This window comes from Camelus dromedarius, chromosome 5, assembly GCF_036321535.1.
Source record: "Camelus dromedarius isolate mCamDro1 chromosome 5, mCamDro1.pat, whole genome shotgun sequence".
Lineage (NCBI taxonomy): Eukaryota > Metazoa > Chordata > Mammalia > Artiodactyla > Camelidae > Camelus > Camelus dromedarius.
This window is the reverse complement of record NC_087440.1, coordinates 16,125,634-16,149,296: the sequence shown is the minus strand read 5'-3', so window position 1 is coordinate 16,149,296 and position 23,663 is coordinate 16,125,634. Positions and strand designations below refer to the sequence as shown.

Below are 23,663 nucleotides of genomic sequence, written 5' to 3'. Positions count from 1 at the left end.
AGTTTCAAATATGCAATACAATATTATTAGTTATAGTCACTGTGCTGTATATTAGATCCCCAGGACTTATTTAAAATAAGTAGAAGTTGGTAACTTTTGACGCCCTTCACCCATTTCACCCACCCGACCCCCTGCCGCTGGCAACCACCAATCTGTTCTATGTATCTATGAGCTTGGTTTGTTTGTTTGTTCTGTTTTGTTTTTTAAGATTCGTATAAATCAGATCATGCGGTGTTCGTCTTTCTCGGTGACTTATTTCACTTAGCGCAATACCCTCAAGGCCCATTCATGTTGTCACAAATGGCAAGGTTTCACTCTTTTTAATGGCTGAATAATACTCCATTGTATACATACACACATCTTCTTTGTCCATTGATCTTCTTTACCCACTTATCCATTGTTGGACACTTAAGTTGCTTCCATATCTTGGCTATTGTAAATAATGCTACAATGAACATGGAGGTGAGTATCTCTTTTTGAGCTAGTGTTTTTGTTTTCTTCAGATAAATACCCAGAGGTATAACAGCCACATCATACGGCAGTTCTCTTTTTAATTTTCTGAGTAACCTCCGTTATTGTTTTTCTTAGTGGCTGCACCAATTTACATTCCCAACAATGCACCAGGGCTCCCTTTGCTCCATATCCTCACTAACATTTGTTTTATTTTTTGTCTTTTAATAATAGACATTCTATCACGTATGAGGTAATATTTCATTGTGAATTTGATTTGCATTTCTCTGATGATTGGTGATGCTGAGCATCTTTTCATGTGCCTGTTGGCCATCTTATATCTTTCTTTGGAAAAATGCATATTTTTATCCTCTGCCCATTTTTAAATAGAATTGTTTGGGTTTTTGCTCTTGAGTTGTATGAGTTCTTTACATATTTTGGATATTAATCCCTTAACAGATATATGGTTTGCAAATATTGTCTCCCATTCAGTAGGATGCCTTTTCATTTTGATGGTTGATGGTTTCCTTTGCCATGCAGAAGCTATTTAATTTGGTGTAGTCCCATTTATTCATTTTTGCCTTTTCTTAAAAAATAAAAATTCCCTTCTATTTGCATTAACAGCTGCTGTTTGCATTTTACAGGCGTAATGATCAAGCTGTGGTGATAAAGCAAACCTACTCATATTAATATTTTTAACTTGATTTTCACCTATCAATTTATATATTGCTACAGACCATATTTTGGCCATCTGAAGTCAGGGCACATGGTTTAGGGAAAAACCTTTCTTTCCTGCAGCTACTTCAAGTGTACAATGGTCTTTCCACTTGCATTCCTACCTCATGACAAAAACATCTAGCCTCCTCCTTTATTCTCACTCTCAGTTAATAACATCATTTTCACACTCTCAAAGCACAGGAAACCTCATAGTAATCCTTGATCTTATCTTTCTCCCTTATATATACTTTCATCCCATTGAACTCATAAGTATACCATATCACCTATAGCTCAGCAACTACCAAATCTGGTCACAAGTGCCTTAGCTCCAGCCTTCTGTACCTTGCTATACATCTACAGTATCTTTCTAATTGGTTTTGTGAAATGCCCACATCATTGTCTAACTGGCTTTTTATTACCCTAGTAACCCAAACTCCTTAGCTGAGCATAACCAAGTCCTTCATAACTCATCTTTCTGGTCCTATTTATTTCGACCCCCAGCCAAGCATTACAGGCTCTAAGTTGCCTTGAATTCTCACAGCTCACAGAAGTCATATCTTTTGTGTGTACAATTCTTTGCTCTGCATAAGCTATTCTTTTTGCATGAGATGCGTTTTCCTCCTTTACCCTTCAGACTCCTACTCATCCTTGAAAACCATCCTTAAATGTCACCTCCTTTACAAAGCCTTTCCCAACTTTCCTAAGTGAGTCAGTTATTAACCAGAACTCCCACAGCACTTTCTGCGTATTTGGTTCAAAGTATCTGTTTTATGTTTGCTGTTGTACCCTCTCCTCCCTCCTTATTCCCACACCCCCTCATCTCTGTGTTCCTACGGTTGGCATATAGTATGTGCTGGGAAAATAAGCCTTTACATTAAATGAAAAAAAATCACCCATATATTTAATTCTGCAGAAAAATAAAACCACCATACAATTAAAAAATTTAGGTACACATTTACACTTCCTTCCAACAATTTTTTTCCTCCTTCAAAAGTACTTACTACAAGAATTCATGTGAGGTCTTAGAAAAAAATCCCACCTCCCTTCCTTGAAGTGAGCCAAAGGAAGAGGAAAAGAAAGGAAGTCAGCAGACTGAGCAGGTATGATCTCTCTGCAGGCTCAGTCTTGGGCATTCAGCTTCTTAGTGAGCTGAAAGCCAAATGGGTTCTTCGGAAAGGAAAGGGAGAGATGACCTTGGAAGCAAAGACAAGGGACTCTGTGATTAGCTAGCAAGAAATCTGTCACAATGATCAAAGAGCCACTGAGGTGACATATCCATTACAGAGGGCCCAGGCTCCTACCTTAACGTAATGGGTGAAGCTTGATCAACAATGGATGCGCACACACAACACATGACTATGACAGGGAGAAACAGAGCAGTTATGAAAGTGCCACCTGTAGGCAGGGACGGGGGAGACGGGGGTTGGGGTCGGGAAGGAGCTGAATGTCTAAAGTCAGAATAGCACATCCAGAAGTCCACTTTTGCAGAAGGGACTAGGAAGCAAGTTAAAGGCAGGGTCAAAGATCACAACAAACCTGGAAATGGTACTGATCCAAACCTACCTTGCTTCTGAATGGTTTATTTTTGCAGAACTTATTCAATAAAGCTGTTCTTTGCTTATTAACCACTCTATGCTTTCTTGTTTTGCTGGTTGGTTCTTTGTGAAACTGTCTCTTCAACTTTCAAATCACTAATGGGTTTGTCAGAGGATGAGGTGTGTGTATTTCTCCCTTGTCAGGACACAGAGAGAAGCTGTCCATCTTTAGATAGTTGTATATAGTAAAGGAACAAGCAAATGAGTTCAAGAGCCTACAGAGGAAGGGGCAGTGGTGGGGAATGAGCAGGAAATTCAAGACAGATGGACTGCACATCAAGGCTGTCCTAGCCTCCTAAGTGGTTACTGAAAACCTACTATATAGTCCTACTGGGAATTCACTCAACAGACAGGGAATTTACATCCCACTGGCTAACAGTACAGGTGCTAAAAGTCAAATTTACCAGCTGTGTGATACTGGCAAGTTATTTGCCTCAGTTCATTTTAGCTTCCTGATCTGTAAAATGCAGTACAAAACTTCTTATTTCCTAGGATTGCTCAGAGGATTAAATGTCCCAATAAACATGAAGTGTTTGGAAAAGCGCCTAGTAAGAATTCAGTAAGTGAGCTATTACTATGATACGTCAAGTACCCGTTACGTGCCAAATTCCTCTCGAAGAATGTACAGTTTAGTTAGGATTTATGTTTGAAACTATTTGTTTCTTGTTAGTATGACAGAATTGAGACTCAGCTCAGGTGGAAGGAAAACAAGCAAAGGAAGCAACTAAGGTGCACACAAACAACAGTAAGACTGGATTATCATAAGAGCCTTCCTATGCTACCAACGTTTAACATCCCTTTCCCAGTTTCGTTTTTTTCTTTAAACTGTGGAAATCAGAAGAATCACTCCTCATTTTCTTCCTGGCTAACAGAACCCCCTAACTTGAGCCAAGTCCCAGAGCATGAATTAAAATAGTTCTTAGACTACCATGACGATCCCATTCTCCTTTGCCAAATACTCTGTTGCCCACATCTCCCTTGCAGCTAAAAGCAGTCATGTGATTGGCTCTGGCCAAATGAGACAAAAGGGAAAGCCTTCTGAAAATTGTTTTTCACTGATAAAAAGGGCACACTGCTTGAATCTCTTGCTTTCGACTACTGCCATGATGCCCAGGCCACTGCAGCTATTTATGGACATGATATGATGAGCACAAGAATAAGAAGCCACAGACTGAAAATGGAAGAACAGAAGGAAGGAAGGAGCTAGGGATCTTGATGACACTGTGAAATAATTCAATATCCTATTTTCTCAGGCTACATTAGTGGGTTTTACGTCTGTTGCTAAATGTATCTGATGCAGATACAGTAACTTTATGCTTTGCTCTCAAAGTAAATTATTTATGATTATTTCGACTCATTTTGTTGGCATCCTGATAAATCAGGTCATCAGGCCAGAATCTTTAAGGTTCTGTCTAAATCCCTTCTTAGAATTCAACCATTAGTTCAGAGAACTTTAGCTTTGAATGAAACCTCATAGATGACCTGAACAAACTTTCTTCACTCTCCTGAAGACAAATCTGAAGCCCAGAAATTAATCAATTATACCTAAATACTCCAGGCAGAGTGTGAAAAAGCCAAGGCTTCAATCTCTGAACACTAAATCTGGTGCTTTTTAAAAACATCTCCTAAGTCTTTGAGAGGTTTTTTCTATAACTTCTCTCTTTATGTGCCAAAATGAAGATCACTGTCATTTCCCTAAACCCACAGCTTTAGGAATTTATCTTGCAGTTAACCTTTGCGATCTGGCATATCACTACACAGAGAACTGATCTCATTTACAAACCTGGCCCTTTATCTTCTCTATTTTCAACTGGTCTCACTTCAGCCAAAGAAATATGTCTGCCTCTAAGCCAGAATCACCTATCCCTGACCAACGGTTTCGTAAAGGTGCACAATAACTTATTAATTGCCTCTGGTCTGGAGCTTTGTCAGAAGCATTCCAAACATTTAACCGCAGTCACAGACTGGAAGAGCAGGAAAGAATGTGAGAAGAAAGCAAGAAAATGGGGACTCAGTTTTTCACATGTTAAATTTTAGGTTGGCAACAAACTATCTGATAAACTCCCAGATAGATTAAAAAGAGAAAAGAAGAACAAGAAGCCAAGTTGAAGGAGGTGGCTACTCTATTTTTAAAAAATACAGGAAACGAATCAGAAACTAGATCAAGATATAGAGTACAGTATAACTACTGTTACTTTAAACATTACACTTTAATGCTGACTGTTAGTCCATATTTCTTTTTGACCAGCATCAGATTTTTAACTCAAAACAAGTGTCACAAGTCTAGGTTTGATAACCTTAGATTGAATAGTATTTAGGTCTTTTGTTTACTTAGTAAAATAACATTTTAATAATCAAGCATAAAGTATTAGCATAAAATTTCCAAGAATTTACATTTACTTAGTCTACACATCATAAGAATGGTAGGTATGTTTTGCTTTTTAAATCCCTTTTGGATTTTTTCTTTTTTTTTTAGGATTTTGAAAATGTGACTAAATTCCAGAGTCTCATAGAAAGTCTCAGCCCCAAATATTCTAACTTTCAACGAACATGTTTAATGCAACTTTTAAATCAAAAATTTGAGGAAAACTTGAATAATCAAGAAGATAAAAACAAAAGGCAGCATGGAAATTCACTTTCAAAATGACCAATCACTAAATTATTACAACGTTTAAGTCATTTAAAATGTTATGTAACAACTTACCGTATTCCTTTTCATTTACTTCGGAGATGGGTTCAGAAATAACACTGCAGAAAGAAATGGCGCTTGCTGCAGAGGGATTCCGAGAATGTCCCATGTGGTGTGGCACCTTTTTCACGTTCTTTAAGGCTTCCTCGGCTTGCTCCTGTTCCATTGCTGCAACCATATCTTTATATGCTTTCCTGGCTTCCTCAGTGAGTTCTACCAACTTATTAAACAGGCTCTAAAAAGAAAGAGATTTTGCCTAGTCTATTTTTTGTAATACTCTTTTATTATTATCATTAGCAATAAATGTCTCTACTGTTTCAAGATTGAATATACTTTCCAGAAGCACAAAATGTAAATGGTATGCAAACCACAGAACCTTATAAAATACTCTTGTAACTTACACATACATACACACAAACATATCCTAGAAGTCTGATGAAATTTCTTGGTTCAGTACCAGCCACTAAATGTGTTATATTAAAGTCCTTGCATAGTCCTCTCAAGGTAGCTTCCAAGTAGATGCAAGGAAAATGATGATTCAAGGCACAGTATCTTAAACGCCTTGAGACATACAAAGTGGTACGGTTTTTGGAGGAAACGTCTAACTGCTGGGCATCAGTGAAAAATTCATGAAGGAAGAAAACGACATCTGATATTGGCCTTAAAAAACTGGTGCAGTTTTGAGGGGCAGAGATAGCGCGTCCTTAGCCAAGCATGCAAAACCATAAATAAAGGTACGGACTTTAAAGGCTTGTTTGGGGAGCAGTGAAGAATCTTGTATGGGTTTGAATATATTGGAACAAGTGTACACAGGGTGATGTCCAAGGATGTAAAGCAGACAGCTGTCTCCACAGGACTTTAAAGTTCCCTGTAATATTTGCTTGTTGAAAGAACTTGAAAAAGACCAGAAAGAAGCCACTGATGGTCCAGCTAGCTGGGGCCTTGAAGATGATGAAAACATGACACTTAGAAGATAGACAAGCCAAAGATACTGGAAGAAAGGCAAATTATGAGAACAGAATAAAGAGCCTGGAAGTATAATGTGGAGCTATATAACCAGAAGTTCCTCCATCAGGGAGACAGAAATGACATGAATGGAATTAATGATCCCAGTGAAATCATAGGTGATGGAGCAAGGTTGTGTCAATAAAAAGGCAAAATTCATATAACATTAAAGTTAACTTCAATAACTATGATGTCTAACGATGTTTAAAGAAAACTGACGTTTCACAGCCACCAGAAAGACAAACGACAATGGTAGTGGCTCTTACATCACAATTCAACAACATTCTACTCCTGTTCAGTGTTTTGTTTTAGTATCACATTGCAACATACCCACACATTATATAAAGAATTTCCGATGATAAACGTGAGCTGGCCATTTGTAAGAATATGTTTAATTTTATACATAAAATTGTTTTCAGACAATGGGGAGAGAAGTACAGCACAATTTTTTTCTTCTTAACAAGGCACTGTCATTTAAGTATAAATGTAACAAGATGAAAGCATGGCAAAAAGTGTCACATTGCTAGAGGATAATGTGTCTCTAAGTTACACTTGGGAAGGAGAAGCATAAGCAGCATGCTTTATCCAGCTGCATCTTAAATTGTTTAAAGTAGCAGGTACAATAAGCTCTGCTGCTAATTGTGTTGATTTCTGAAGAGGAGTGGGTGCTAGTAATATATCAAAAGTATATTCAGGATTTGTTTATTTTTAGAAAGGAGGGAAAACAGATTCAGCTGAAAACAGCCGCTGTGTTGCATGGAACAGATTTCACAAATATTTGTTTGCAGTGTTCAACAGACCATGCACTTAAGTGAAGCCAACAAAAAGAAAATATGCATATGGAGATGTAATTCTGAGATTAACATTGGCTTTACAATATAAATATGGAACATAGAAACTGTTGGGAATAAAACAATATAAAAGAAGAGAAAATAAAATTGAAGAGAGAAACTATCAGGGAATAAAAGCCTTGAATGTCAACGTAAGGACGGAAAGCTTAATTCAAAGGTTCACCTTTTTTACATGGTAAAATACTGTGAGTAGATACACTTCACAATATATCAGTATTTCCTCTACCTTCAATTTTTGAATGTGTTTTGGTTTAAACAATAGCTTTCCTACCTCAAAACAGAGAAGGCAAGTAAAAAGCAATGTACAAACAAAACTGGCAAGCATTTTGTAATATAAAACCATACAAATAACCTAGTACATTTAATTTAATAATAAGTTCATACAATTAAAAACAAACATGTCCACTTTTCCTGACCCTGATCCCATTCTTATTCCATAAACTCTAACAGTGAACAGAGAGTACATTTGTGTGTGTGTCTTTCCCACACACCTATTTATCACCCAGATTCTCACATACAGTTTAAAGCAGCAGGCAGATAGACATCTACCATACAATTTATTAAACAATCATGTATCACCTGCTCATGCTCAAGAAATGTAAAAGGTGTCAGGGATACAAAGACAAGGGGCCTGCACTCAAAGAATTAACAGTGGTAGAGGCAGAAACGAACTACAGCAAGGCAGTGGGATACCTATAACAGAAAAGCACACAGTGAGATGGCAGCACAAATATTAATCACATGATCACAGAGAATAGGTGGGTAGATAGATAATTTAATGGGTTGTTGGAGAGAAACTGAACAGATGGGGGACAGGGGTACGCAAACATGGTGACTAGGTAGGAGAGACAGACACTTCAATATACACAAATAGTGTGGCTGGGAAGAGGGAAAACAGTCCACCAGCGGTGTCATAAAACACGTTAGAATCAACTGCATAAAGAGCAGTCTTACTTTATATACAGCTTGCATACAATTTAAAACAAGTACAACTGAAAACATTTCTATGTAATAGCCATGATAAAGTCAAGTAATATACTAGGAAACCCACACACACACACAGACATCCCTACCAGTCTTAAAATGTTATCAGTTAGTAAGCATTACTCTAAATAAATAACATTTATTTGATCATTTATCAGCCCCTATGGGCAAAACTTTGTATTAGCAGACTGAGAAGAAGACAAATACCATGGGTAAAGAATTATTCTGTCAACTGGTTTGGGAATTTCATTTTCTAAAGGAAAATCCACTCCAATGAAAGGATTCTATTCTCTCTCGAGCACAAAAAATACCCAATATATAGACTGAAGAAAATTATTTTACACTGTACAATGTTGGATTTCTTCACAGTTACATAAATTATCAAGTACTACATATTGCAACCCATAAAAAAACCCCAGCATGGCAGAAATATAAGCTAAAATCTTTTCAAAATGCTATAGGATTAACGTACATAAATGTGTTCAACACTAAAAAAGGAAATGTAATACTCAAGATTCCCAGAGTCATCATCTCACGTCTTCAAATGCTCAAACATAACACTGGCATTTGTCAAAAGAAAATGTACTACGGTGGGGGGTCGTGGGGGTGAGAGACTGTGTCTTCTAAGTCTTACCTCAGCACCAAAGTAGTTGAAGATTCCCACTACGCTAACAGGAACCAGCTTGTTCACACAGCGTCCTAGAGCTTTTCTTCCAAGGGCAAACACAAAAGGAATTTCTTGTTCCCGTGCCATAGCTATAACATTATAGAGAGCCTCATCCAGGCCACCTGAGACATCAACACACATAGAGGTTTTATTTTAGTTATTTCCTAAATGGAGCTATTTTAGCATCCCACAGCTAAAGCATTAAACACAGCAGCAGAGGACTGTGAATGCTGGTGGCACTTAGGCTGTTTCACATACTTTCCTATTTGAATTTATAGTCTATGTGGATATATGTACATATTTTCTTTTCCCCAATTAAATTCCAAATTTCTTTAATGCCAGTATTTTTGTTTCTCCAGAGCAATTAGCATAGCAGGAGCCAAATTTCAATATAATAAACATTTTTTAATTAATTAAAAATGTTAATAGTGGCTGATTTCTTTATCCGATCTCTCAGCTCAAGTGAGCAACCTATGACATGCAGTAAGACCGACTGCACATTACTGTTCCATTGGTATTTCTCCCCTATGGAGAACATGCCTCCTACGGCTACGTGATGCATCTGTCTAGTCCAATCACCTGAAGTGTCTCTACCATGAAAAAGGACAAACACGGGTGCACGACATGGTACAAAGAATTTGTGTGCGCGCTCACCCAAAAGCCTGTTACTGCTGGTTTCTGAGAGACAAATCTCTACCACAAACAGGAGCAGAGACCTTTATTGTTTTCAAGAGAAAAGAGGCACCAAAGGAAGGTAATGTAAACATTTTTAAAGTAGAATATATTTGCAGAGGCAGAGACATGCACTCTTACTAGTCCTCATACTGATTACAACACAGGGGACAGTTGGTTGGCCCAACCTAAATCCTTCACTAGTGTTCATAAATGAGGATTTCCTTTACAATCTGATTTCAATTTGAGGACTTAATTACAGATACTGAAACATTTCCTTTTCTTTCCTTGTGTTCAATATTATGTTTTATACCTAAACTTTGTTAAGAAAGACAAAAGGCTTCCACTTAAAAATTCACTGTATATTCTACCATTATACTACATAAATATCAAAACACTTCGAAAGTTAAAATGTTCATACCTTTGGACTGGATTTTTTCACAATTTGGGGAGATTATAACACACTTGATTTTGTTTAACTTCATATGTTTGGTGACCTCCCTTAGACCCATGACCAGCCGCCTCCTCGCTTTTGCTCTTACAGGGTCTTTTTGGTAGATGCGTTCCTGGAAACTGACAAGCTCTTGAAGAAGAAGAGTCACACATTCATCAATCTCTTTACAAAGAACCTGATTACAATACCTGTAAAGGAAACAAAAAATGGGTAGTTATAAAATTTACTTCAGGAAAAAAAAATACATTAACAGGTTTTTCATAAAAAAATCAAGTCTTTAAAATCTCCTAAATGCTCAGTTAACTAGAAAAACAGAGAGTTTTTCTAAATTACAACAGATTGGCTTTTATGTAAGGGCTAGATTAATCTCAGGGAAGTAATATTCAAACTCCCTTATTATTAAATTCCTTATGATATAAATCAAACATTAGCCTGCTACTAGATAAAAACAGGTACAGTGTTTTGGTAAGGAGATAATGTATAAAGTTATTTCATCCCAATGAATACTAAAGATGGTTCTGGTAGTGAAGAAATTAATTTTATGAATGCTAACTGAATGCTCCAATACTAACAATTCATCCTCCACACTTGAATAAATAACAATCTCTGGACACTGGTTTCCTTAACCATAAAAATAAGGAATTAGGTATAACAGCCTCAAAAGTCCTGCTAACTCTGAAAATCTATGGTTACAGAGGATGAACTTGGTAATTAACCAAAGAGGTCTTGAGGTAAAATCACATGCCCTCACATCAGGCAAGGCAATTGAATGAGGCTCTTTGTGAGATCATGTATGCCTATAACACAAAACAGAAAGGAAGTAAGTATGAGGCCACTATTGTATTTAATTTCAAGGACAAGAAAGTCATTCAAGTTCACTTACTCCTTATATATTCTACTTTTCTAATTCTCACCCATAATCTCTACCACAAGCAGGTACCTGTTAACAAGGAGAATCTGTGTAATTTATAATCTAGGAATAGCCAGGTCAGCATATTTCCACTTCCATACATTATATGATGGGAAAATCTAGGCCTGCTATTCTTTAGTGAAAAAAAAAAGTTTTGTTTTGGAAATTTTTTTTTTAACGTTTGAGAGAAAAATGTTTAAATAAGTACAAGTATGACATTACTTCAGAAGAGAAGATATAACTGGACATACTCAGGAAAGGTTAACTAGCATAAAGCATACAAAATTAAAGAATGCAATTTTCTTCATTCTGTTTTTCTTTCAAGCTGTTTACTTCATACTTATGTAACATCTTATTCCCCACGTGTTTCCTTTGCTCCACATATATTATTTGACATTTAATTAACTTCCTAAATCTAGGCAAGAAGTATTTACTCAAAAACAATAATATAAAGAAAAGGAACAGAACAAAACAATGTGGTTTGGATTAACACAAATTTTACTTTCACCCTGGGATTTTTTTCATATGACACTTATAAAGGTAAAATTAATTCATCTACACAAATGTTCAAACCCTAGAATCCTTTACAGCAATAGCTGCCAGTTGAAGATTATTCACAGATGGGCATTTTAAAATTTAGAAATATTTGCTTAAAAACAAATAGCATTATGTAATAGGTTCAGTTCATGTAATAGGGTCTTAGAAACATGTTATTAATTGGTTACAGAGGTGTTTTTGAAGGTCCAGTAATATAAACAAAAAAGCAAAAGCATTTGAAGAGGAGAAATGTCACAGTACAGCATTTTATACATAAGCCGTTAAGAGGCCAAATTTTCTCAGTATAAACACTAGATGACATAAAAAGAATATATTTACTGTCAAGTCACTTTCATATAAATACTGATAGATGACAGAAGACAAATGCTTTACATACAATAAAACCAGCTGTTAAACAAATCTGAAAGAATTCAAAGACCTTTGGTATTCTGTCTGCTCAACCCACTAAGTAATAATGACAATATTACATTCAGAGCTACTATCAAGATACTTAAAACTATTCAACCTCAACAATGAGACTAAAACTTACTCTCTAAATCTTTTGCTGTGGATTTTGGTTATTGTCGAAGATGCCATTGGACTGCCTATCCCAGAACTCGCCGGAGAGCCTTGTGACACAGGTGTCATACAGTACGGAGAGTTCTGACTTGCTGGAGAGAGGGATGTATCACTGGGCATGCTCAGTGCAGTATCTGTGGAGACGTGGGGTGAGGGGAAAGAATTTAGAAACTCTGAATGCTGAAAAGCTCTGCAATGACCAACGCAACTTAGAATGGCAGTTATCTTTTATATCACTTCCAAATTCTCCAGAAGTTAACAAGTTGAGCATTGTTCAGATCACAAACGTTTCTCATACACTACAGAAAATACTCTGAAAAAAATCAAGCACAGCCTACAAGTCTACACAGAACAGCTGAGAGAAGGCCAAGCTATCTAAAACATGTATTGCAAGGATCTAAATCGAAGAACAAAGCACATATTAACTTTGGCACCTCTTGCCAGATCATATTGCCTGTTTCCTCCATATCTATTTTTCCACCTACTTCTTGGAAATAATTTAACTGTCTAAAAATTCCTGTTGCTGCTGGCAATGATGACTTCTACCTCACTTGTTCTCTCCACACCACTCCTGATTTTCCAGGCACCACCCCAGTTTCTCTTTCATTTGGTCTTTGCTTCTGTGCTCAGGAAGCCACATTTTCAGATGCCATCCCTTGCCTCAACTGCTTCCTTTAGTTACTGCTTCTTTCCTAACCAGCTGAACTCAGGAAATGAGTTAGTATTTGTATATCCAGTCCATTAATTTGCCAAGTTACACAATTATCTTATCTCCCTACTGTGTTTAAAGTCTGTATGAGGGTTTACAACGAATTTAGGATTTAAGCCTCAAAAATGCCACAGACCTACTATGTTACACCTGCCCCTCCTCTTAAATATTTCCCTGAAGAAGTAGCTTCAAGGAAACCACTCTCAAAAGTAAAAAAAAACTTAGTTCAATATCACTAATTATCAGAGAAATGCAAATCAGAACTACAATGAGGTATCACCTCATACCAGTCAGAATGGCCATCATTCAAAAGTCCACAAATGACAAATGCTGGAGAGGCTGTGGAGAAAAGGGAACCCTCCTTCACTGCTGGTGGAAATGCAGTTTGGTGCAGCCACTGTGGAAAACAGTATGGAGATTCCTCAAAAGACTAGGAATAGACTTACCATATGACCCAGGAATCCTGCTCCTGGGCATCTATCCAGAAGGAACCCTACTTTAAAAATGACACCTGCACCCCAATGTTCATAGCAGCACTATTTACAATAGCCAAGACATGGAAACAGCCTAAATGTCCATCAACAGATGACTGGATAAAGAGGTGGTATATTTATACAATGGAATACTATTCAGCCATAAAAACTGACAACATAAACGCCATTTGCAGCAACATGGATGTTCCTGGAGAACGTCATTCAAAGTGAAGTAAGCCAGAAAGCGAAAGAAAAATACCATATGAGATTGCTCATATGTGGAATATAAAGAAAAAAAAAACATAAATACAAAACAGAAACAGACTCACAGACATAGAATACAAACTTGTGGTTGCCAAGGGGGCAGGGGGATGGGAAGGGACAGGCTGGGATTTCAAAATGCAGAACAGATAAACAACATTATACTGTATAGCACAGGGAAATATATACAAGATCTTGTGGTAGCTCACAGTGAAAAAAATGTGACAATGAATATGTATATGTTCACGTATAACAAAAATTGTGCTCTACAGTGGAATTTGACACAACATTGTAAAGTAACAATAACTCAATAAAAAATGTTAATAAATAAATAAATAAATAAATAAAAAATTTAAAAAACTTAGATAAAATATGGAGCATATTTAGAACAATAACTAGTGATGGCTTGCCTACCAATTAAAATACTCTGGACCATTCCATGAGAAGAAGGGGGAAAGGGATGATCTTACCTTCTTGGGAAACAATCTCCTGTGGCAAATCATCAATAAAATCTAAGTGCATTTCTACTGGTTCCTCAGATCCCAAAAGATTGTGGTCCACAGTTAAACGGCCCTTCTTTTCTTCTCTTTCTTTCAAAATAACCTAAAAGTCATCACCAGTCTTTAATTACTGATTACTCTTTAAGTATGTACTGAATGATTAAAATGTTCACTATTATACAGTAATAGTAGTTCACTTAAAAATGGACATATGGATTTTGGTTGGCTATGGAAAAACTGACTGGCATAAAGGTAAATGTAATTTTAGGCACTGTAGTTTAAGGAAATACTATATTCAAAATGAAGGGAGGCAATTATTCTATGTAATACCATAGCTATCAAACCACATCTGCTTCATTCTTTAAATCCTAGTTTTACAAACTAGAGCTTACTGCAAAATGGATAAAATACAGAGTTTGGAAACCAGGTCATATAGTTACATTAGATTTACATTTTGCAGTTTTCAAGTGTTTGGACATGGACTACCTCATTATGCTCCTCCTAATAACAATACAGAGTTAAATAGAGCGGATACTATCCCCAACCTATAGAAGAAGGTGACAGTAAAAAAGGTTTGCCTAAAACTACACAATTAGCACTGAAGGTAGTAGTAGAATCCCTGGCTTCTGATTCCCAGGGTCCAATGTTTTTGGATGCCTAAATGTTTAACTTTTTTTTTTTTTAACCTTCTGACAGAACTCATTCTCCAGGGCCTTGCTGAACACAGAAAGATAGTCATGATGCTGATATCCCCAATCTCAAATTAATTAGTCATCATAAAGATGCATGCCTACAAGCTTTTCACAATAATCTGCTGGCTAAAATGCCACAACTACTTCTGTAACAGATTTAAATCCTTATTTATTGTGTAAAATAAACATCCCCAGATTTTGGCTTACCTTTTTAAGTGCTGTGGGCCGTTTTAGTTTTGCAATTTCCTTTTCTTTTCCTTTTTTTGCTTTAGAGGAAGTAATGTCCAAAGAATTAAAGGATGTCAAACAGGGCTGACTTTTGGTTAAAGGTTTTCTGTTAGTAGAGTCTTTAGTGTGAAAAGAAGCTGCAGTGACCACTAAAAACAAACAAGAACATTAGTTTTACTATTATGGCCAACTCCACATAGTTTCAAAATTTCTAATGATCAATCTGTAAGAACATCCTCTTCTTATTAGAAAACAGACATCATAAAAGTAGGAGCAGTACATGGTCGTGCAGTGTCCATCAGATAAAGCTCCAAAGATAACAGATACAGATCCAGAGTAGGGATAAACTGTTAGTTCTGGTCTACTGCAGCAACCCTCAAGCCTGGCAATTCCTTATCTTTTTGTCTGAAAACAAAAGACCCTTTACATAGGAACTCAAGAAACAGAAAATGCAATTCTGTCTCTCAACATCAGTGCTTTCTGTTGGTGCCTTTCCCTTTCCTTTATCTTATTCCTCATCCTGTAAAACAAAGACTACAGAAAGAAATGAGGGAACAGGTCGGAACTGCTGAGCTCTAAATCTGGCGAGGTTTGTTAAAATACAAATTACTGTTTCAGTAGAAAGCCAGCTCTCTCTCTTACACACTCACACACACACATATGTGCATGCATGCACACACAATTTGATGAAAACTCCTGTTTCCCATTTGTCTTTAAATTGGATAATGTAACAGTTATAAAGCCTAATTATCTGTGATTCTTATTTCAACCTTTGAAGAAGAAAAAAATTTGGCTGGTTCATAACGTATATCCTTTGAACAGAGACCCAAAGGTCCTAAAGGAATAAACTACACTGATGCCCGAGGAAAGAGAGTTCCAAGTAAAGGAAAGAGCAAGCACAAAAAGACTGAGCCAGGAGCACGTTGCGCATGTCTGTGGAACAGCAAGGGGGCTAACGTGGCTGGAGCAGTGTGTGCAGAGGAGAATGACGATGAGGGCAAGAAGGTAACAGGATCGGTTGAGACGACTTAGGACTCTGGCCCCACAGACCAAGTGAGATGAAGAGCTACGGAGGGTTTGGAGCAGGGGAGTGATATAATCCAGCTTATATTTGAAAAAGATCACTCCTTTAGGATAGATGGGGGCTAGAGGAAGGGGAGAGTAGGTAATAGGAGGCACTACGCTGTAGAACAATGATGGGGGCTACTAGGGTGGCGGGAGAGCAGCTACTGAGCAACTAGGCCATGGATTTCTTTAGGTACATGTAATTTAACAATAACCAAAATATATTAGCAAAGGCAAACAGCAAACTGCTCAGATTAACGATCTCACCTGTGTAGGACAGAGGTCTGGTATTGGTAATCTGCCGTGCTTTCATAGCTTGCTGCTGTTTTTCCAGAGCTGCTAACATGTCCCCCAAATCTAGCTGCACAGGGGTTTTACTCTTTTTTCCAGCTGCCTTTGATAAAGCTTCCTGCAAGGCAAACATGAAAATATTTATTTTTTGTTACAGTATGAAGACATGGCAATTTAAGATGATTATATTTGTCACACTTCTGTCCATCCCCGCAAGTCTACCAAATAAACTTCCATTATTTGTTCATAAAAATGAATATATACCTGTAGTTTTTTTTGCTCCATACTTATTTCTGAATATTCTTGAGCTGTGGCAAGGGCTGCTGCTAAAGCTTTCTTCTTCTGACTTTTTGCACGTTTAGGAACAGAGGTGGTGATGGGAATTGGAGTCTGAACTATATTGATCGGTGAATTTTCAGGTAAATCATCCAACTATGATAACCACAGAAAAACATGTTAGTGATTCCATAAAAGTCTAAATGTAAGGAAAGACAATCCAGAATGTGGGATGTTCTACAGTATAACTGAACTTAGACTCTTCAAAACATTCAATGTCATAAAGGATAGAGTGAGACGGTGGGACTATTAGAGACTGGGAGACTGGAAAATAACAGAGGCAAAACAGCATTTCACAATAGTCATGCTTGTCTGGATCTTGGACTGAAAATAAAGTAACTCCAAAGTAAAGTTTTGCAACAACTGGGGAAACTTCAGCATGATATATGCTTTATGATGTCATTTAATTAATGGTATTTTCTTATCAGTAATGGAACTATGGATTTCACTGGGAAGTGTCTCTGTTCTGGCTATACTGAAATAAATACTAAAGATCAGTACTAAATACACTTTTCTTCTGTACCATGCGGCCCTTAAGTCTTGAAACTTATCTGCAATGTTTCTTTTCGACACAGCCATAGTTCCAATGATGTTCAAATATTTTGTTTATCATTTAAAAAAAAAAGTCACTTACTACTTTTGAAGAAAGTTTCTGTTGAATATTCTCGTCTTTAGCATTTCCATTCTCATTTAGTTCTCGAAATCCATCTTCATCCTGAAAGTTTCACACTTTAAGTAAAAACAGAGTTCAAAGCAATAAACTCTTAAGAGCTTTTTATAATGCCTAAGAGTAACGAAAAATGGGAAAGTAATATTTTTATTCACCACTGAACTATTTAAAGACAGTCTTAAAAAGGAAATCTCAACTTGTAAACACTAAAACACAGCTAATCTCATTATTCAAAGATAAGGACATATCCACGTATGTCCACCTTTGGATTTCTGCATCTCTATTCCACTTTTATTAGTAATTCTACCCTAAGGAAGGTAGGACAATAAAAAGAAATTCAAAAAAGATTTTATCACATTTCCCATAATTTGGAAAAGATTTTAAGCAGGTGGCTTACTACAAATTTCTTTAATATATTCCATGTCCGTTACTATACATACCTGCCAATAAGATTAAGTTTAAAAAAATCTCCTATTCAAAGTCATTTCTTAACCAATATTCTCCTTTGCACTGAAAATTATATCTCATTTTTTAACTAAACGTAAGTATGGAACCAATCATATGGTTAAGTGCAAACAGTGTATCTACCACGTGTATTGTTCTTGACAGAATACTTGAGAAGCACTCTCAAGTCCTTTAGGTCAATTATACTAAGCTTACCTAACATATTATTCATCTTGAGTCTCTGGCCTCAAGCATATTTAAACTCCATCTAGTACCCATTTTATAGAAACTATACAACAAAAGTGAGTTATTCTAACGAGTTACCTGGGTTGCTGTTCACCATCTTGACAACCAAATTCTACTCATTCTTTATAATCTATTCCAAATGTTATCCCTATCACACCTCAAAACCAAAGGGCTCTGTCTCTCCTCTTAACTCCAACCACACCCAGGAAGTATCAGCTGTGTACATGTCCATATTCCTCTTATCACACAGTAACTTCCCCGGAGGGGTGCGTTTACTCATCTTAATGTATCATTCAGAGCACCTTACTTTACACATATAACAGGCCTCTAATGAGAGCCATTTAGATGAATAAATAATAGAAACATTGTAAATAGATTATAAATTGTCTATCTATTAGAGAAAGTAAAATAGCCTTTTATCCTCCTTCTCCAAGACTCCCCTGGCTAGTAGCACAAATTAAGTAGACTGAACTATGCAAATCTGAAAATCTTAACAAATAGACTGACAATAATAAAATTTGGGGAAAAAGTTTCATACTAGGTGAAACAAGATCAAGTTCTACCTCTACATGTTACCTCAAAATGATGACTACTCATGACAAAAATTTACCAAAAAAAATAAATAAATTAATATTAGACCAACTATACATAACCAAGATAAAAATGAGTCAATACTTCTAAGTAACTTACAATCTAGTAGCAGAGTCGCGTGTTAAGACACAAAAAGTACTAATAATGTAAAAAAAATTAATTTCTTAATGAGAACATTTACTATAATGGTTTACAGTTTGAAAAAAATACCTCAAAATATAAAGACTCAGAATTTGGGTCGCCTCTATGAGATTGACTGGGGTTTAACTGTTTATTATCTTGTCTCTTCTGCAAATTCTGTCTTCTTTCTGAAGAAGTACTATGTCCTCGGCATCTGAATCCAACCTAAGTAAACCCCAGAGGGAAAAAAAATGTATTATTTTTAAGTAAAATGCTTTATTGAAGTATAACATAAAGAAATGTATCCAGAAGTGTACAACTAAGTGAATTTTCATAAACTGTTTAACTTATAAAAGGTTAAAACTTTTGACAAATAAGGTCATTATAAGGAAAAGATGAAAATGTGATAACTAATACATGTTACTTTTTCCCCCTTGTGTATGAACATTTATATCAGCTTTATTTGTAATGCCAAAAAGTGGAAACAATGCAGATGTCCTTCACTGGGAGAATAAACTCACTGTGGTATATTCATACTGTAGAACAGCACTCAGTCACAAAAAGGAATGAACTACTGATATACCAACAAACTGTATGAATCTCCAGGGAACCATCCAAGTGAAAAGAGACAATCCTAAAAAGACTGTATGAGTTCATTCATACAACATTCTTGAAACAACAAAATCATAAAAAGGGAGCACAGATTAGTGGATTCTAGGGGTTAAGGAGAGGCTGGTGGGCAAGGGAAGAGAGTTTGGCTATAAAAGGGCAACATGAGGGATCCTTGAGGTAATGGATCTGTTCTGTATCTTAACCATATTGATGTCAATATCAGGATTGTGATACTGCACTAGTTTGGCAAGATGTTACCACTGTGAAAAATTGCACATTACTTTTTTATAAAACTATTTTAAGTCTTCTAATATCTGCAGTTTTGTTTTTAAATTCCTAGGAAAGATTAAAAAGTTTAAATCTTGTTTACAAAAACATAAATTTAAGAGAACAAAATTTTCAATCACATAAGTTATTATTATCCAAGCATCACATCTGCAAAATGTTCAATTGTCAAAAGAGCAAGAAAAAAACACATTAAGCATTTTAAGAATCTTAAGACATTTCAAGTGCCCTCTCTTAAAGTACCCAATGCAGCTTATGAAATGACTCTCTTAACCAGGATACTTCAAGAAGATGTGAAAAGTATGATCTTTATCAGTTACCCAAAAAGTCTAACATTAAACAGAACTTGATGCAGACCTGGACTGGACATGTTGGTATACAGGCTTTGGATTATGAAATCAAAAATATGCACACAAAGACCTGGAAGCACCTAGCAATTCCCATGCTAAGCAACTGGTCTGAAAAGCCTTGCTCATAAGGAATGGAATTTTATACTCTCTTGGGAAGTAGACTGTACGGCAGAACTATAAGTCAGAGGATAGTCATATAGTAAGTGTAATTATTTCTTAGAATATGCACTGTGACAACTGGGCTACTTCCTATAAACTACAAGCATTTGTTAAGAAACTAGATGATTTTCCAGACACCTAACAGTTTCTTGGTTTTAAATATTTACCTAATTTTAAAATAGGCTCATGAACATGGATAGAGATAAACAGAGGAATATACATGTGATGAACAGAACAGAAGCAAAATTTTAGTAAGATCTTAGCATCTAGCTGGTAGCTATATAAATGTTCTCTATAAAATTATTTCAACTTTAATGTCTGTTTAGAAATTTTCATAATAAAATATTTTTAATTGGCTAATGAAAAGAACCTCATACAAGGATGGTAAAACAAATGCAATTTATAATGCCCAGTACTAAAGAAACAACTAAATTCACATAAATTTTTAACACTGAAATGAGTACTAACAATCAAGACCCAATATAGGGTGAATAAGAATCGAGAGGAGAGGGTACGCTAAGCATGCACGAGGTCCTGACTTCCATCCCCAGTACTTCCTCCAAATATATATAAATAAACCCAATTACCACCCCCCATAAAAAAAAGAAGAAAAAAACATTAAAACATTTATTAAAAAAAAAGAATCAAGAGAATAATTCTTGATATAATTCTTCATTTCTTTGTATAGTCACTACCAGAAAAAAGTAAAAGTAAACCTGCCCTCTAAACAGGATTACAATTATATCAAAAAGTAAGCCCTGCGAAGTGGGTGGGGAGGGACAAATTGGGAGTTTGAGATTTACAGATACTGACTGGTACATATAAAATAGGTAAACAAGTTTATAGTGTATAGCACAGGGAACTATATTCAGTATCTTGTAGTAGTAGCTTACAGCGAGAAAGAGTATGAATATATGTATATTAATGTATGACTGAAGCATTGTGCCGTACACCAGAAACTGACACAACATTGTAAACTGACTATACGTCGATAAAAAAAATGATAAGAAAAGTAAGCCCTGTTGTAAACTAGACTTAGTATGTATGTATGAATGCTGTTACAAACATGAAAAAAACATTCTTTTAAAAAACAAATGCAACTCGATTCTTACACTTGGAAACAAAGTTCTGGGATTAAATTAAAACCTCCACACTAATGGGCCCAAAGTTCATGAGGACCAAATGTGCAAGTATTTCAATTATTTCTTAGAAAGAACTAAGAAACTTTTTTTCCCAGTTCTTCTAAGAAAAAGTTTTGCTGACAGAAAGTGGGCATACAGAAAAGAACAAAGCAGAAACTTTAGCTACAAATATACACTAAGATTTTTAATGACTAGCACAAAATTAATACTCAAAGATTTGTTTTCACTTCCTATTTATGTAACAAAAAAGAAGAAAATACTAGAAATTGATGAGGAATATGTACAAATTTATTTTCAGAAAACTATACAACATTTCTGAAGAAAACAAAAAGGTGACTCAAAAATTGGAAGGCTTTTTTTTTTCTGGAAAGATGCCATATCATAAAGGCAATCCATTCTCTAAGTTAATAGATTAATTTAATAACTAATGGAACAAAACAGAAAAGACAGAAATAGATTTCAATATATATGGAAATTTAACAAGTGATAAAGGTAGTTATCTCAAATCAGTGAAGTAATGGTCCTGTCAATAAATGATTTTGGGAGATTTGGGTAGCCACTTGAAAAATACAAAGCAGGGCCCATAGCTCACAACATCCACCAAGACAAACTCTAAACAGAATAAAGATTTAAACATAAAAAAACACAAGAGCATAAACACTTCAGAGGAAAACAGGCTAATCTTATATAAAAATAAACTTCTTAATGCTACTTAAAACAAACTTGTATATGCTAATAGTAATACACAAAGTCAAAAGTGAAAATCTAGCAAAATGTTTGCAACTCATATTACAGACTGAGGTTCCTATACATTTTTTAAATTTGGTAAAAGCTTGATCAAACTAATTAAAAAGTGTACCAAAAAAGAGAAATCAAGATACAAAAAGGGGCAAAGAATATAACAAGTTCAAGAAAAGTACAAAAGGCCACTAAACATATGGAAAGATGCACAACTACATTAACACCGTATTTCTCACTAATTGGCACAAGTCCAAAATCTTGAAAACACGTGATTTCTGAGGCTATATGGAAACAGGTGGTCTCCCAGTTATTGTTGAGAATGTAAATGGAACAATCTGGTGCTATTTACCAAATAACAGAGGTGACTCTGCCTTTTCAACTCAGCAATACCTCATCTAGGAATTTATTCTACTGCTATATACACACATTTCTAAATAACACTGCAACATGTCTATAATAATACTTTATAAACAATTCAAGTATCCATCTATAGTACTTCAGATATTAACAAGGATATATCCATACAACATTAGGAGTTGTTAAAAAAAAATAGTGTAGAAGCCCTCTATGTAATAATATGGAAATGTCTCCAAGATACATTGTTAAGTAATGTGAACAGAGACCAGAACAGAGTGAATAAAACATAAGATACAAACTTGTATTTATTTATGACATGAAGAAACTCTAGGAAAATATACAGATATAGGGAAGAGAAGACAGGTGGACACGGGGTAAAAATAAGATTGTTCATCATACAATCATTTTCACATCTTTCATTTTTCAATCTATTCACAAAATAAAACCATTTTAAAAAACTTCAGTTTTTAGATTCTGTCCATCATTTAAAATTAAGGCTACAATGGAGTATAGAAAAAAATCTGTTTTTCAAATGTCAAAACACTGGTAAGAAAAAATTAAAAATCACTGCACTGTACAGTAGTTAAAAAAGCACAGTACAGGTGCAAAAATCTGATGAATGAAACAAAAATGCCCAGAAACATGTAAGATATAAACAATTAGCAAATGACTAAAAGGGTAGCACAAATCAGAGAAAAGGATGGATTACAGTGTTTAAAGGTAACTAGTTAAATACTCTGAAAATCAACATCATTATGTTGGATCATGCATGAGAAAAATTCTCAGATAAAGTTTTGAAAAACATTACACTATAAAAAAAAGCAGAAAATACACATGAATATTAGATTTCTAAAAGACTTTATAAGCATCAAAGCAATCAGAAATTGCTAAAAGGGGAATCTTTTGACTCAAAAGAAAAAAAAGATTTCTGCACATCAAAAATCGAACTACACACTTAAGAAAAGTATAACAAAGCCTCAGAAGCAGAAAAGAAAAAACACACACTGTTCAATATCTGGCTGCAGTTCTTTTGGAAAGAGAGACAAAATAAACAAACGTTTATACATTTGCATGATTTTTTTTGTTGTTTTTTTCACCATTCCTCACCAGTTTTGAGGCAGAGATAAAGTTTTTCCATATCAGTATTATTTCCTCTTCTGTGGGCTACTGATACCAAAAGTACCAAAACTGAGACTAAACTTGGCAGGTCTAGCAGTTACAATTTCAACATAAAATTTCAGTACTTAACCAAACATTTTGTAGATTTTGTTTATCTAATCT

General features: G+C 35.5%; 1 protein-coding gene across 2 annotated transcripts in view; it reads right to left on the bottom strand.

The window, feature by feature from the left end:
• SECISBP2L (SECIS binding protein 2 like) overlaps positions 1-23,663 on the bottom strand; it is a 46,258-nt gene that overhangs the window by 5,439 nt on the left and 17,156 nt on the right. For both annotated transcript variants that reach the window (XM_031453091.2, XM_031453090.2), the window contains exons 8-17: positions 18,827-18,961; positions 17,300-17,380; positions 16,594-16,761; positions 16,306-16,447; positions 14,953-15,122; positions 14,024-14,156; positions 12,082-12,244; positions 10,052-10,272; positions 8,926-9,080; positions 5,467-5,686 (exon numbers count right to left, since the gene is read on the bottom strand). In XM_031453091.2, coding sequence (XP_031308951.2) covers positions 5,467-5,686; positions 8,926-9,080; positions 10,052-10,272; positions 12,082-12,244; positions 14,024-14,156; positions 14,953-15,122; positions 16,306-16,447; positions 16,594-16,761; positions 17,300-17,380; positions 18,827-18,961 — 1,588 coding nt within the window. The remainder of the gene's footprint in view (positions 1-5,466; positions 5,687-8,925; positions 9,081-10,051; positions 10,273-12,081; positions 12,245-14,023; positions 14,157-14,952; positions 15,123-16,305; positions 16,448-16,593; positions 16,762-17,299; positions 17,381-18,826; positions 18,962-23,663) is intronic.